Here is a 16286-nt window from a genome sequence, read left to right as displayed (position 1 = left end):
CCTGTCATACTGCCAGGGGCGACCCAAAAGTAAGTGACAAGCGTCCATGGGGATAACGTCACAGCATATCAGGTCCTTATAGCTCGATCCCACCAAAAAAGGCACCCGACATCGCTTCGAGATACGAAGTTCTGTTTGAGTATTAAGCCATACCAACTTATACGGAGCTGGATGCGGTTCGGTGACTAACACCAATTTGGAGACGGCTTCCTCTGAGACTACATTCGTACAACTTCCGGAATCAATAATGAAACAACAGACTTTGCCACGAATTGTGCACGACGACCGAAATATGTTAGTGCGCAACCAGGACTCTGTAACGCCCTGCAGAGCCAAAAAATTCCGACGAATCACCAATGCATGCAGTGCCTGTATCACCAGTGAGATGCTCCTCAGTAAGGTCTTGATTAGTCTCAAAAGGATCTTCATCATATACCGCTTCATCATCAGCAAAGAGACCACGACGACTTTGATGAGGACACGCCGATTGACGATGTCCAGTCTCACCGCAATTGAAGCATTTGAAAGCTGGTGGTCGTGCGCAACGAGTTGCAGAAGTAGTATCGTGATGATCAGTAGATGGTGGAGGAAGTAACGGAGTAGAACTCGGTTCACTTCCTCGCGAGACACTCATCTCAACAGCTGAAGAGAGACGTTGTCTCGCAGTAGAACCCCAAGCAGAAGAAGACGTGCGAGCTTACTGTTCAATCAAAAGAGCACGTTGATGTGCCTCCGAGACCGTCGCTGGGTTGAATTGGAGGAGCACGTGCTGTATCTGCTGACGTAAGCTCCCAATAAAGCGTGAGACCAGCTGATCAGTCGATTCCTGCAGGCTGCTACGAGCAAGGAGGGAAAAAAATCTGCAGCATAATCATCAACGGAACGGTTACCCTGTCACAGATTTTGGAATCGAGTGTAAATCATCTGTGAGTAGTTATACGGTAAAAAGGATTTGCGCAACTTGCGTTTAAGCTTTTCCCACGAATCAATACGACTCTTCCCCTCACGATTCCTCTGTTCTTTCAACTGCCTCCACCAGGCTGAGGCTTGACCTCCAAAACGTGTAGCCACCAATGAAACACGCATGTTGTCAGGAACAATTTTAAAGGTTAACAACTCTTCGGTGGTGCTTATCCAGTCAAGCAGCTCCTCTGCCTTCATTGAACCATGAAAATCTGGTAATTCCAACTTTAACCCTAATTCCCAACGGCGATCATCACCTCGCTGAGCTTCCACCACGCCATGTTGCGGTGGATTTTGGTTCCTTGCGAACCGGTTGTCATCGAAGACAGCATCTCCATCCTCATCATCCTCCTCAAGATAGTGCTCTTCACGTTGCGGTAACCCTGGAGCTTGGCGTTGTGCCTGCATCATTGTACGAACTGCACCTTCCAAAGATTGTTGCAAAGTAACTCGCAAGTCTCTCTGAAAATCTGACATGATTTCCCTAAACGCATCGTTGTGCTCATCGAGTTGCTGTTGAAGATTCTTCTTAGGCGGCATGTTTTGGATCGGTTTGTCTCTGATACCAACTGTTGCAGCGGGATAAACTAGGGTTCGTCGAAGATCAATGGATTCCGAATAACACTAGTTGCTTAGAGTTCATGCTTTCTTCTTGAGAGAACAATAAACTCGAAGACTTAAATTCTGAGAAGTACTCTCTTTATTAATCAAAAACCAACGATACAAGAAGAAAGCTCCAAACCTTATATAGGAGTCTAAGAAGAGATAAACACCAAAGCCCTAACCTAATCTCTTCGATAATTAAGGAAAGTCAAATAACGAATTAAAACGAATTAAGCTAAATGGGTCTTAACCCAAGAGTAATAAAAGAAGAAGCCCATAACGTAAGTAGATGTTACATCACATTTGAATGAAATTACTACAGCCTTCTCAGATTAAATCGATCATATATATTCTACTTGATCTATTGGGTGTGTCAAATTCAAATATATTAGCCCACCTATTGAATAATATATTTCACACAATTCTTCAGATAGCTATTGTTTCTGATAGTAGAGTAGATAGAAATTACACACCTAACAAGTCTTTAAATTTACACATACTTTTGATATGAAAGATTCCAAGTTTGTGAAACGCAGTACATAAATCGATAAACACCAACATAATTTAATAGTGAAAGGAAGTAGTCACATACTGGGGAAAGAGAGAGTGAGAAAGAGAGAGTGTACCACTTTTTCACTTTGGTCACCTTCAGCCGCCAAACTTTAAGTTAGTTTTTAGCTGAATCTTCTCTCGAATTCCATTTGTAGCAACGCCATCCAGTGGATGAGGTTAGCTAGGCTTCCTCCTAAGAGAAATCTTTTGGTGTCGCATCTCCAAGAATGTCAATGGCATCTTCGGGCAACTTTGGACACCTAAAGACTTTAAGATAACTCAGTTTTGGAAGAGCCGGTGAATTCACACAGATACTCCTTAGTTCATCCATCATACTTAGTTGAAGGGATTCCAGGTTTCCCAAGGGGACAACAATATTTGGATGCACACGTGTAATCTTCATTGCTTTATTCCTATCTATTATGTTTTCTATGCTTGATGATTGATACACATCTAGAGCCCTGAGATTTTGAGCAAACAACAACCATGTCAAATCTGTTGGACCTTCCAACTTGGTTATAGAAACATGGGAGAGTTGCTTGAAGCATGGAGAACACTCCCCCCTTTCTTTGTCTTCCCAATCTATCTTTATCTCACAAATCTCAGAGGACCTAATTTCTAGGCGTTGAAGACCGCTCAGAGCTGGCGTGTATAATGTTACACGAGGTGATGATATATAGGAGAGCCTTAAAGTTTGAATGCTTTTTGCCAGTGGGGCAACACCTTGTATACTTTCCAAAATCTTGGCATCCCTTATGCATAGTGTTGAAAGCTTCAGGTGCTCCAAGAGTTGTAGCTCTTTTAGTAATGCCTCATCAACATAAACATCAGAACAATACAATTTCAATACTTGCAAATTAAGCAAACTTCCTACTATCCCATCAATACACTGAAGCTCACTATACTCCAAATTCAAGTAGATTAGTTTTCTCAACTCCTTCAAACCTACTGGTAACGATTTTATACCCGTTCCATATAAGTTGAGATATTCCAATGAACCTAAATGAGAAATATCTTCTGGCAGTTTGGAAAGACTCTCATTCTCCGAAAGATCCAAGACCACAAGTGCTGGCATACACGGAAAGAATCCACCTGAAATGTTTGCCAACCTCTTTCTCTTGAACAATAATGTTGAAAGGTTAGAAATGCAAGAAGTATTTGTAACATGATTACTCATTAAGGAAATCCTTCTCACGATTTCTCTATCGATGTCCTTTGGTGTCTCGTGTGACTGCTCCCCATTTTTCACACAAAGTGTTTTCTTATGTTTCCCAAAGTTAGAAATTATCCATAGAGCCATCTCCCGTATAACTTCATGCATTTTGACTTTAGTACCATCCTTCAACAAATGTGCACGAACTAGCGAACCAATTATATCATGGCCTTGGTTATTTACTCCATATTCATCTCTGTTTCCATCTATAAACTTTTCGCATATCCAATACTCAATCAGCTCGTCCTTTTCCATTTCACAATCTTCCGGAAACAGAGAATAATAAAGGAAGCACAACTTGACTTTTTCATCCTTCAACCAATCATAACTGAACTTCAAAATGGGAAGAATATTTTCTTCCATACCTGGAAACTCGCGGCGAGATGAGTTCAGAACTTCAATTGCATGATGCCATTCTTGTACAGTTTCTTTATATGCCATAGTTTTGCCAATGACACATAGTGCAAGTGGCAAGCCACGACACCTTCTTGCAACTTCTCTTGCAAGTCGAGGAATATCTTGATGGCTTTTCAAAGTGGTTTCTCCAACTTCTTTTTGAAACAAATCCCACGCTTCATCCCATGACAAACAATTCACTTGCATCGCTTCATCAGCTTTCATGTCTTTGCAAACTTCCTTTGAACGCGTGGTGAAAACTAATTTGGATCCATTTTCTTCGGTTAGAGGAGGAACTCCTATCCTGTTCAGATCTACCTCACTCCATAGATCATCCATCAACAACACGAATTTCCTTCTCATAAGGAGATTGTATATCAAAGAGGCTTTCTCTTTTTCTGTTTTTTGTTCCAACTCCTTGTCAAGATGTAGTCTTTGCAAAATCTGATCCTGAATGCCCTTATTTTCAAAATCTTTGGAGACCATAACCCACATCACATAATACGATCCATTGTTCTCTTCAAACAATTCGTCATTAATACGAGCTAAGAGGGTTGTTTTGCCAACTCCCCCCATACCATAAAGCCCCAAAGTTCGTCGTCCATTTTTCATGAGACAGTTCCATACCCTTTTCACCATTTCATCTAGACCAACTGTGGTTTGAATATGCATCTTCTCCACCTTAGGTACAGGAGTTTCCCTCGCCAAAACCGGAAAAACTCCTTCAGATAGAAGCTTTTCAGCTTCTTCCAACTTCTTAAATACCTTTTCACCATACTCGTAGCTTGATACACAATCCTCAGACCAGTAATTAAGCAGACACAATCTTTGAGTTTCAGTTGATCTAGCCTCAAGCAGACCGTTGACTTGGGATCCAAGACCTTCTACCCTCGAAAACCAATCCTGGACTTCATCAAGACGTTGCAAACCTCTATCTTCTTCTCTGTCAACACTTCTTAACAGATCATTTCGTCTCCCCTCAAGTGTTTTCATAGCTTTACCTAGAGCCTCGAGATTCGTCTCCATCCTATGAATGTAGTTTCCACTGCCAAAGAAGCAGCCACATGCAGCAATCAAGACTTGGTCACATGAAAACGTGATTCCCATTTCCTTCAAACTTTCAGAAAGAAACCAAGATTAGTACGAAGAAGATATGATGAAGGAAAGAAAACGAGCCAAGCTTGTGAATAGGGGGATTGAAAGAGGAATACCCACAATCATACACTTCCGGTTTGATCAGAAAACTAAAAGTCAAGACTACAAATTTCTATTAGTTTATTGAAAGTGGCAGCTTCAAATAATTATTGATTAAATGTCATTGAATGTATACATATTATATATTTCCGCCAAGTAGAGTTTCGGTTGAATTTTTTAAGGTGATCCTTCCTGTAAACAAAAAGTCGCCTCTTATTTCTTTTATCCCTACGCCGTGATACATGTTTCACTTTCATTTTCTAATTTTTTTTTATAATTTTTTTGTCCTAAACTTTTTTTCTTGGGATTAGGTTAATAACTGTTGTAGTTTTTTTTTTTGTATTGCTAATCTTTTAGTTTTATGCGTTTGTAAGATTAGATGACTATCTATTGTTTCATATACTAACATTGGTATATTTGTTAATTTTGTTGAATATTTTTTGCAAAATACTACTAAATATGATTTAGAAGGTAATTATTGTTCTCTAAAATAACCAAGCCTTTTATTTAGTTTTCAAAATTAACAGGTAAATCTAACTTGAACAAGTAAAAATGAAAAAATGTCTTCCAAATGGAGATTAAATATCCGATTAATCTTAATATGTAAATTCTTAAAGAAGTAGGGCAAGGATTAGGATTAGGTTCGGTAAAACCTTATATAAGAGAAGTAGGGTAGTCTCTTTTCTCACACACATATTCATCAACGTTCTCTGACACATATTATCTTTGCGATCTTTCTTGTTCGTCTTCGATCCATAATGGCGGCAACAAGAACATCTCTCTGATAATAAGCTTCACGGTTCTAATTGGACATTGTTGCTCGGCGAAAATCTACAAAGTCGGAGACTCCAAAGGATGGACCACGAAGGCCGACACATATTATGATTGGGCTCAGCGTAACGAATTCGACGTGGGAGATTCTCTGCTCTTCCAATACGATCGCAATGTCAACGACGTCACTCAAGTCTCTAGTGCTTTGGCGTACGATTCATGTGACTCTTCTTCTCCTAAAGCCGTTTACAACACAGGAAATGATACCGTGACTCTCAAGGAACCAGGTTATCACTACTTCATCAGCTCGAATCATGCTCAATGCGTAGCCGGACAGAAACTCGAAGTTCTTGTCGTCCGTTATGACCTGTCACGTCCGCACAAGATCTTTCCTTTTGGAAAGACATACAAAGTCGGTGACTCTAACGAATGGAGCGTTCCTAAAGAGAGTGACTTGTTTTACAAGTGGAGTGAGGAGAAACAATTTCATGTGAGAGACAATCTTCTTTTCTACTAGGACAACGAAGTCAACGACTTCTTGGAAGTAAACAGGTGATCTTGAGTTTGAATCTTGCGACCCGAGTTCTCCTGTTGCTGTGCACAATTCGGGACAAGATCTGATTAGGCTCACGAAACCAGGAATCCACTATTTCATTACCTCAAAGACTGGTCATTGTGAGGATGGGCTTAAGCTTCGAGTGGTGGTGCGACCACTACACAGAGCTGTTCGGGAAAAGAGGAAGTTGTCACCTTTGGACCGCCTCATCAAGTGGTTACAGAGCTTTAACCCCATCACTAAGCATTCGTTTTTGTTTGGTTTTCTAGATTAGTTAATTAGAGCTTTCTCTTTCTTGTTTAGGTTAATTTTTTTTTTTTGGTTTTTATTATTATTAATTTCCGTCGTTTCGGTGTTGATTTGATTTTAAGCATATTATTCAATCAAGTTTCTTGTTTTTTATTCAATCAAGTTTCATAACATAACTGAAGAACAAAACTAGAAGACATGTTTATCACAAACATGTATCTAATTTGATTTCTTTGAGACGAGCTCCTAACATTTACACGAGTTACTCACCAATCACTACAAGAAAAAAATCGTTTTCCAACGGTACATTACGACGGTAACCGTCACAAACTTACAACTGTATGACAATTTTACGTCAAACCAAAAAAACGTTGTAAAACTGTCGTACAGAAAAATCATTGTAACTTCGACGTACAATTTATGACGAATTAAGACGATTATACATCGATAACGAGAGATTTGATATTAATTGCAAAATTGTCGTAAATTAGATGTAACATTACGACGACTTGTATTCGATGTACACTTACGACGATTTTACGTCGACAAAGAAGTTAGGTGAAGAACATTTAAAACATGTTTACCTAACTAATGTCGATGAAATATTTTATCGCATAATCGACGTAAAATCGTCGTAATATTATTGTTGAATGTAAAAGCGATGTAAAAAATCGTCGTAAAAGCATCGTAAAGTCCGAAATTTTGTTATAAATAGATCTTCATTCCTTCTTTCATTCACAACACATCATCATTCAAACATAAGAGCATCAGCATCTTAGAGACCCATTGTAGGTCTCTTAAACCTTAGTATAGTGTTGTAAATCCTGATATATTGGGTTGTCTATTGCTGGAAACCCGAATTAGTAGTTATTTCTTTGAAAAAAAAGAAGTAATCTTATATATATACTAATAAAAGTTGAAGCTTTATGCTTCTAAGGGTGTCCACATAAGATTTAAAAGAGTAATTTTATTGGTACACATCAGCATTCAAAAATAAGGAAAATTTACAAATTTTTAATATTATTACTGAATAAGAAAATTAAGAAAGTTTATAAATTCTAATATTATTGCTAAATAAAAGAATTTTGACTTTTTGATTGGTCCACCTCGACATTGAAAATTAAAAAGTTTCCAAATTCTACTATTTTTTTAAAAATTATTAAAGATAAGGAAATTATACATAAATTTTTTATTAATAATAAAAACCCTAAAATAAATAATATTAAAATAAGAAACCATAAAATCTCCAAAGCTTAACCACCAAATTTGAGAAAAATGATAAATTCTAAACAATCCGAGAAACATGTCAAGTGATTGATACTTGACACTTTTGAAAAATGAAGCACTGAAAATAGAGAAAGAGATTATGTCATTAAGACGAAGGAGACTGAGGTATCCAAGGAAGATTTTTGAAATAACATGACATTTGATGGGGTTTTAACAACATAACCTTAACCACAAAGGTAACAATTAACTGACCAAACAGCATCTGAAAACATTCGGTAAGCCTCAAAACAAGGAGGAGAGACTAATATCATGATACTTTTGAAAAACAAAGCATTCAAAATAGAGAAAGAAATTCTTTAGATGGTGTCCATATAGGATTAAAAGGTAATTTTATTGGTCCACATCAATATTCAAAATCAGAAAACTTTACAAATGCTTATATTATTGCTGAATAAGGAAATTTAGAAAGTTTACAAATTCTAATTATTGCCGAATAAAAAAATTATATATAAATTTTGTATTGGTCCACCTTAACATTGAAAATTAATTTTTTTTTTCAAATTCCATTATTATTTTTCAAAATTATTAAAGATAAAGAAATTATATATAATTTTTTTGTTAATAATAAAAACCTAAAATAAATCGTATTAAAATATAAAATTTTAAATTTAAATTAGATGTATACACACATATTTAGAGACTCTTACATTAGTATCCAAATTTTTGTCACATAACTATAATAATTTTTAAGTTTTTTTTTTCTGTGTGTGCAACCATTTCAAATAAAAAATAAAAATAAAAAAAATAGAGTTAGGTTTGACAAAAAAAGGAGTCATTACAGTAAAAGAACCAACTTGGCTAAACTATAAATTTAACTATTAGCTAAATTACAAAGAATATAATGAAACGAGATATAAACAAAGTCATTACAAGCCGCTTTAATATCGAAAAAGACCCAAAAATCTCCAAAGCTTGGCCACCGAATTTGAGAAGAATGATAAATTTCAAGCAGTCCGAGAAACATGTCAAGTGATTGATACTCGACATTTTTTAAAAAAAAACACTGAAAATAGAGAAAGAGGTTTCGTCATTAAGACGAAGGAGATTGAGGTATTTGAGGAAGATTATTGAAATAACATGGCATCTGATACGGTTTTAATTATCAACCTAATATTAACCACAAAGGTAACAATTAGTGACCAAGCAACATCCAAATACATTCGGTAAGCCTCAAAACAAGGAAGTGAGACCAAAGTCATGACACTTTTGAAAAACGAAGCACTGAAATAGAGAAAGAAGTTCTGTCATTAAGCCGAAGATTGAGGTATCCGAGGAAGATTTTTGAAATAACATGGCATCTGATGGTGTTTTAACAACCTAACGTTAACCAAAAAGGTAACAATTAGCTGACCAAGCAGCATGCGAATATATTCAGTAAGGTTTAAAACAAGGAGAGACCACAATCACTTGCCTCGTATGAGATCTTCTAGCTTTGATTTCTAAATCTATTATTAAAAAAAAAAAATAAAAGCTATATGCCTCTAAAAATGTCCACATATGATATAAAAGTTCAATTTTATTGGTCCACATCAATATTTAAAACTAGAAAAATTAGAAAAATTTAAAATTATATGGTTAACAAAAAAAAATATTTATAGAAATATAAAAATTGAAGTTATATGCCTCTAAGGACATCTACATAAGATTTAAAATGTCAATTTTATTAGTGTACATCAATAACTAAAATTAAAAAAATTCTAAATTATAAAATTACATTGTTAATACAAAACAATATAGAAAAAAATTGTTAATTAAAAATATTCTATTATATGAATAACAGTTAAAGCTATATTATTTTCAAGGCATCCACATCAGCATTTAAAAGTTAAATTTTATTCGTATATATCAAAATTGTAAATTTAAAAAAATTTCCTAATTATACTAAGAAAATAAATTAAAAATAAAAAATCTCTAATAACAAAATAAAAACATGATATTAAAATTTTCATTATTACTGTTTAAATTATAACTTTAATTTATTATCTATAAAACTATATGCTACTTATACAAGTTTATGTTACTTGATTTTAAGGTTTTTTATGTAGAATTTTAAATAGCTAATAATTATAATTTATATTATTTTTTTTTCACATATGCAAAACATATTTTCACATAATCTCATGTAATATATTATGCAAAAATGATCGAAAAATTTATATTTTGTATATTTGACTAGAATTACAATAGATTAACGTAGAAGTTTTTAGTTTTGAATTGTTCAATTTATTATTTTATTTTTCTAAATTTCTATGTATTAAATTGTACCGACTGCCTACTTAATTATAATTAAAAGAAGTAAGAATGAATATGATAAAACTGAATATAATCATACAAAATCATTGAAATAAAGAAATATGATCTCTTTATTGAAAAAAACAGATATACCAAGAATAAAATTGAACATGATGAAAACGAAACCATTCTTATTAGAATAGATAATGTATAATTATTGAAAATTATTTAAACGTTTACACAACCAATTGACAAAAATATATTTAATTCACTAATTTTTGTGTGATTTTCTTCATTTTATATTCAACTATTGTTTTGGTTTCAAATTTAAAGTTGTTATATTTATTAGTTATTTTTTTTAAATTAATATAATAAAATAAAAATTTGTATCGGTTAAATAAGAGAAAAAAAAGATTAAATTTTAAATTTTTATTATTATTTTTCAAAAAATACATATATAATTAGAAGAAAAGTGAAAATGATAAATAAAAAATTATCTTCATGAATTAAGAAGTGAATGTATAATATTTTATCATCCTGTCAATATTTTGTTTAATAAGTACAATTTGATTAATTTATAAAAAATTTAGTTGATTTGGGTATATATATTAACTTATAAATGTTTGACCAAATAATACGTTTTTGAAATATGACATATAGTATATAGATTTAAAACAAAACCGTTAAAACTTCAAAATTTACATAAAAATTATTATATTAACACCATAATATTTTAAATATATTATTAAATTACTAATATATAAAATTTATATCTTAATAAATATAATTGATTGCATATAATTTTTATTAACAAAACACCCACGCGTAGCGTGGACGCAAAATCTAGTAATATTAAAAGGTTTACTCCATTCACGTGGCTAGATGTGACACAAGAGACTGGCTCTTTTATTGTCTAATCAATAAACAGAGATAGTATTTTGAGTTTATTTCAATATGTCTTTATACGATTACGAGCTAAGAAGCTGGATGTATATGCGTAAAGATTCAGATGGGGCGTTGACAGAAGAGTTCAAGAACGGGTTAAAAATATTTATGTATCAGGCTACAAATATGGAGAGAACGAAAGATAGCGGGAAGATGTTTTGTCCTTGTTTGAAATGCATTGCAAGATAGTTCACTATGTCTGCAAACCAAGGCATCCTCCTTTCTTGAATGCTCTCTACTTCCTCAAACTCCAAGTAGGAATGGAACACCATCAGAGACTCTTCAGGCAAAGCATCATCTATGGGGACTTTTTCTTCAATCCTCAGCCTTGAGAGATGGTCTGCAGCCCCATTTTCAATGCCCTTTTTATCAAGCACTTCCATATCAAACTCTTGGAGCAATAAAATCCATCTTAACAGCCTTGGCTTGGCATCTTTCTTGGTCATCAAATACCTGAGGGCTGCATGATCAGTGTATACTATGACTTTTGATCCCACCAGGTAGCTTCTGAACTTATCAAAGGCAAAAACTATTGCCAGCATTTCCTTTTCAGTTGTAGCATACTTCTCTTGTGCAGAGTCAAATGTTCTACTGGCATAGTAGATCACATGCAGCTTCTTGTCTTTCTTTTGCCCAAGCACCGCTCCAACAGCAAAGTCAGATGCATCTGTCATGACCTTAAAAGGAAGTGACCAGTCTGGTGCCTGAACTATTGGTGCACTAACCAATGCCTCCTTGATCAACTTAAAGGCTTCTTCACATTCAGCATCAAAGATGAAATCCACTTCCTTACACAACAGTCTTGTTAAGGGCCTGGCAATCCTTGAGAAGTCCTTTATGAATCTTCTATAAAACCCTGCATGCCCAAGGAAGCTCCTTATCCCTTTAACTGAAGTGGGGGTTTGCAGGTTCACCATTACTTCTACCTTTGCTCTATCAACCTCAATACCCTTCTCAGATATCTTATGCCCAAGAACTATCCCTTCTTGCACCATGAAATGACACTTCTCCCAGTTCAGCACCAAGTTGTGTTGCTCACATCTCTCCAACACCTGTGTCAAATTAGAGAGACAATCCGAGAAGGAGGAGCCATAGACACTAAATTCATCCATGAACACCTCAACTTTCTCTTCAATAATGTCAGAGAAAATGTGCATGATACATCTTTGAAAAGTGGCCGGTGCATTACATAAACCGAAAGGCATTCTCCTATAAGCATAAGTGCCATAAGGGCATGTGAATGTTGTTTTCTCTTGATCTCTTGGATCTATGGGAATTTGAAAAAATCCAGAGTACCCATCGAGAAAACAAAAATAAGGATGATTAGCTAACCTTTCAAGCATTTGATCAATGAATGGTAAAGGAAAATGATATTTTCTAGAAGTAGAATTCAATTTCCTATAGTCAATGCACATGCGATGGCCGGTTATGGTTCTTTGAGCTATGAGTTCATCCTTTTCGTTTTTCACCACTGTGATCCCACCCTTGTTGGGCACAACATGAACAGGAGACACCCATCTTGAGTCAGAGATTGGGTAAATTATCCCTGCCTCAAGAAGTTTTAGTATCTCCTTCTTAACCACTTCCCTAAGGTTGGGGTTAAGTCGTCGTTGATGCTCAATAGAGGACATAGATTGGTCCTCTAGGTGGATCCTATGGGTGCAAATGTCAGGAGAGATCCCTCTAATATCAGCCAAAGAATACCCTATGGCTCTCCTGAACTTTCTTATTTCATTAAGCAATGCACTCTCTTGATCCTCTAATAGGCTATCATTGATGATGACAGGATATGTGGAGTTTAAGCCTAAGAAAGCATACCTGAGCCCTGTTGGTAGAGGCTTGAGCTCAACAGGGGGTGCATCAGCCTCATTCCAATCCTGGTCCAAGCTGCTTTGGCTGGTGACTGATTCCTTGATAGCAAAAACTTCAGAGCCACTTTGTTCCAGCTCCAAAAACCTTGTCTCAGGACCCAGCTTTCTTGCATTGTCCAGATACAGCTTATACCCTTCACTTGCTTCAGCTAAGAGCCCATTGTCTCCTTGTTCTTGAGTTAGAGCAGCTTGAAGAGGATCCTCAGTGTTCAGCTCCTCAAGCAACTCATCAGCCAACTGATCCATTGTCTCCACAAAGAAACATTGACCTTCAATGGTGGGTTTCTTCATCATCTCATTCACATCAAACTTGAGCTTTTCAGACCCAAGTTGAAGCTCTATTATCCCACCTCTCACATCAATAATAGCTCCTGCAGTTGCTAAGAATGGCCTGCCCAAGATAAGAGGATCTACTGGTTCCTCATCCATTTGCAGCACAACAAAATCTGTTGGAACCTCAAAACCACCTATCTTGACAGGTAGATCTTCCAACATACCAACAGGCAATCTAACTGATCTATCTGCAAGGATAAGAGAGATCCTTGCAGGTTTGAAGACTCTAAAGCCTAGCTTCTTAGCTATTGAGAATGGCATCAAGCTGACTGATGCTCCTAGATCACAAAGACATCCAGAGAATAGAAGAGGTCTAATGGCACAAGGGAGTGTGAAGCTCCCTGGATCAGTTAACTTCCTTGGAATGGACTTCTTCTGAATGATAGCACTGCATTCATGACTTAGTACCACCATGCCTTGAAGCTCTTTTGTCTTGTTCAGAATGGCATCCTTCAACAACTTCCCCATCTTTGGCATCATTAAGAATGCATCAATGAGAGGCATAGTGAGTGGTGTGTCCTTGAGTGCCTTCTCAAATACAGCTCTTGCCTTGTCCACTAGTTGCTTCTTCAATCTCCCTGGAAATGGGAGCTTGGGTTGGTATGGAGGTGGTGGCGCATATACTTTTTCTGGTTCTGGTTCCTTTGCTACCTCTTTACCCTTTTCTGTCCTTGGTTTCTCAGCAACTTGATCATCCTTTAAGGCTGCCTCCCCCTCAGGTTTATCATTGTCCTCAATGATCACATTGTTGTTCTCAATACCAGGTAACTCCTTTCCACTCCTCAGTGTAATGGCCTTAGCATATTCTTTGGGGTTGGGTTCTGGTTTTCCAGGTAGGTGGCCTTGGTTCCTTAAGCTTGATGCTTGGTTTTGCTTCAGTTCCTTGATTTCCTGCTGCATAGCTGCATTCTGACTTGCAAAGATCTGTTGACCCTGAAGTAGTTGTTGCATAATACCAACCATATCTGTACCCATCTGTGGCTACTGTTGAACCATTGGTGGCTGGAACTGTTGTTGAACCGGCGCCTGCTGTTGGAACTGTGGTGGACCAAACCCTGGTGGTGCCTTTTGCTATTGTGAGGTGTAACCAGTGCCTTGAAATGGTTGCTGTTGCTGACCAAAACTCTGATTCTGACCAAACTGATTCTTGGGTTGGAATGACCCTTGAAAGTTGTTCTTGGGAACAAAGTTCTTTGGAGCTTGAGAATTGGGATAGACCTGGTCTTGTGGGTTAGCTACATTGGTGTTCCTGTAAGAAATGTTTGGATTGGCATTACCATACTGATATCTCTGGAACCTCTGATTCCCAATGTAGTTAAGCTCCTCTTGGGTAAGACCCTCTTCACTGATGTTCTCAAAGATTTGAGAAGGTTCCTCATACTCTCCAACAAAATGCATTGGCTTCTGAGTGGTGAATTTCAGCTTGTCCAATTCACTCCTCAACTCCTTAACTTCTCTGGTGAGCCTCTGTTCTGAGCTTGAACCTTCAGACCTATTTGATCTGTCATAGTCTTCACCATAAGTATCATTGCTCAATGCTAAGTTCTCCACTAGCTCTAAAGCAGCATGTATCTCTTTACCCAGAAAGTTCCCATTGGAAGCAGTATCCAGCTGGTTTCTAATCTTGGGAAGAGCTCCTCTATAAAGTGTGCTGAGAAGAGAAGCCTCACTAAACCCATGGTGTGGGCATTGGTTTGTGTAGCTCTTGAATCTCTCATATGCTTCACCAAAACTCTCATTGCTGTGCTGAGTGAAGCTAGAGATTTGGTTCCTCAGTTTTGCAGTTCTTGAGGTGGAGAAGAACTTAGATAAGAATGCTTGCTTGCATTGCTCCCAGGTTTGAATGGAGCCTCTTGGAAGATTCTTCTCCCATTGATGAGCTTTGTCACCAAGACTGAATGGGAATAGTCTTAGCTTGAAGCTGTCTTCTGAAACTCCATTAATTTTGGTCAGATCACACACCTTATCAAACTGATCCAAGTGTTCCAAGGGATCTTCCATTGCTAATCCATGGAACTTTGAATTCTGGACCATATTCAGCAATGATGCCTTCACTTCAAAGTTGTTGTTTTGCACAGGTGGTGCCTGAATACCAGCTCCATACTGATGAGAATTGGCCCTGTCATTCTCTCCAACATAGACTTGGGGTTGCTCATATCTTCTTTTCTGTTGTTGGAAAGGGTGGGGTTGGTGGTGCACTTGTTGTCTTTGCTGAACATTGGCCTGATGCCTCTGTTGATGAGCTTGAGCTTGTCCCTGGTGGACATAAGCTTGTTGGTGCACCTGTTCCTGATGAACATTACCCTGATGAAACCCTTGACCAACTCCATTACCAGCTCCATTTCCTTGAGCCTGTTGCTCATGAACTGGTTGTTCTATGTCTACCACGTGATCTCCTTGTTCTGCCATCTCAGCCTGATCAATCTGTCTACCACGTCTGTCCCTTCTCCTCCTTGGTACCAAAAGATTGATATTGTCGTTGAGAGGGAAAGGTGGGCCACAGCTTCTTGATCTAGACCTGGTGTTCATACACCTGAAATCACAAACAGAACTTGAAAGTAATCAGTAATAACAAGAAATTAAGCACTTGATCTCAAGAACAGATCAGAGCTTAATGCTAAACAAACCACAATATGGCAACGTGATAGACAAGACTTTTTATGGTCTCAGGGCTATCAATCCCCTTGTCAAAGTAGCACAAAGAGGTTTATCAATCCAAGAATGTGGTGATAGACACTAAGCTATGTGATCAAGTTCTTAATTCAAGCAAACAAGAGTGATTTTTGTTAACTAATGACAACTACAAATTTAAACAGGATTAAAGACTAATGACAATGACAAATGATGTGAATATGATATGATGGAGGCATGAGATTCTAGACATGATAGTTGGTTAGGGTGCTTTGGTGCTAAACTAGAAATGCTAATGACAATGATGAGACATGATTCAAATGATTAAGAACTCTAATCTAGGTTAATCCTCTCATGAAGGTATTAACCCCTATACTAATCCATTTTCAAACCAAATTCCCATTTGTGAAATATGAATCAATATGCATTAATAGACAGTTCTCAATGATCATTCAAGCAAATAACAATACATCATCATGCAGAAAAATGC

The 16286-nt window shown here is 36.7% G+C and overlaps 1 protein-coding gene, 1 non-coding gene and 1 pseudogene across 2 annotated transcripts; 2 read left to right on the top strand and 1 right to left on the bottom strand.

Annotated features, from left to right (window-relative positions):
- Positions 1 to 2311: 2311 nt before the first annotated feature.
- On the bottom strand, positions 2312 to 4813 carry LOC18027311 (probable disease resistance protein At1g15890). Its single transcript, XM_006409714.2, has one exon. The coding sequence runs from the start codon at positions 4751 to 4753 to the stop codon at positions 2312 to 2314; it is 2442 nt and encodes an 813-aa protein (XP_006409777.2). The 5' UTR covers positions 4754 to 4813.
- A 226-nt stretch (positions 4814 to 5039) lies between these two features.
- Positions 5040 to 6522, top strand: LOC18027310 (annotated as a pseudogene).
- Positions 6523 to 14837: 8315 nt separating this feature from the next.
- Positions 14838 to 14944, top strand: LOC112081679. Its single transcript, XR_002896601.1, has one exon. It is a non-coding gene; the product is annotated as a small nucleolar RNA R71 (small nucleolar RNA).
- The last annotated feature ends 1342 nt before the right edge of the window (positions 14945 to 16286 follow it).

Source organism: Eutrema salsugineum, unplaced genomic scaffold (assembly GCF_000478725.1).
Source record: "Eutrema salsugineum unplaced genomic scaffold, Eutsalg1_0 scaffold_10, whole genome shotgun sequence".
NCBI lineage: Eukaryota > Viridiplantae > Streptophyta > Magnoliopsida > Brassicales > Brassicaceae > Eutrema > Eutrema salsugineum.
The sequence above is the reverse complement of the archived record's forward strand: the minus strand, read 5'-3'. Positions and strand labels throughout refer to the sequence as shown.

Bases quoted from the DNA above. Each gene is read 5' to 3' on its own strand.
- LOC18027311 (XM_006409714.2), bottom strand. From the start codon at position 4,753: ATGGAGACGAATCTCGAGGCTCTAGGTAAAGCTATGAAAACACTTGAG.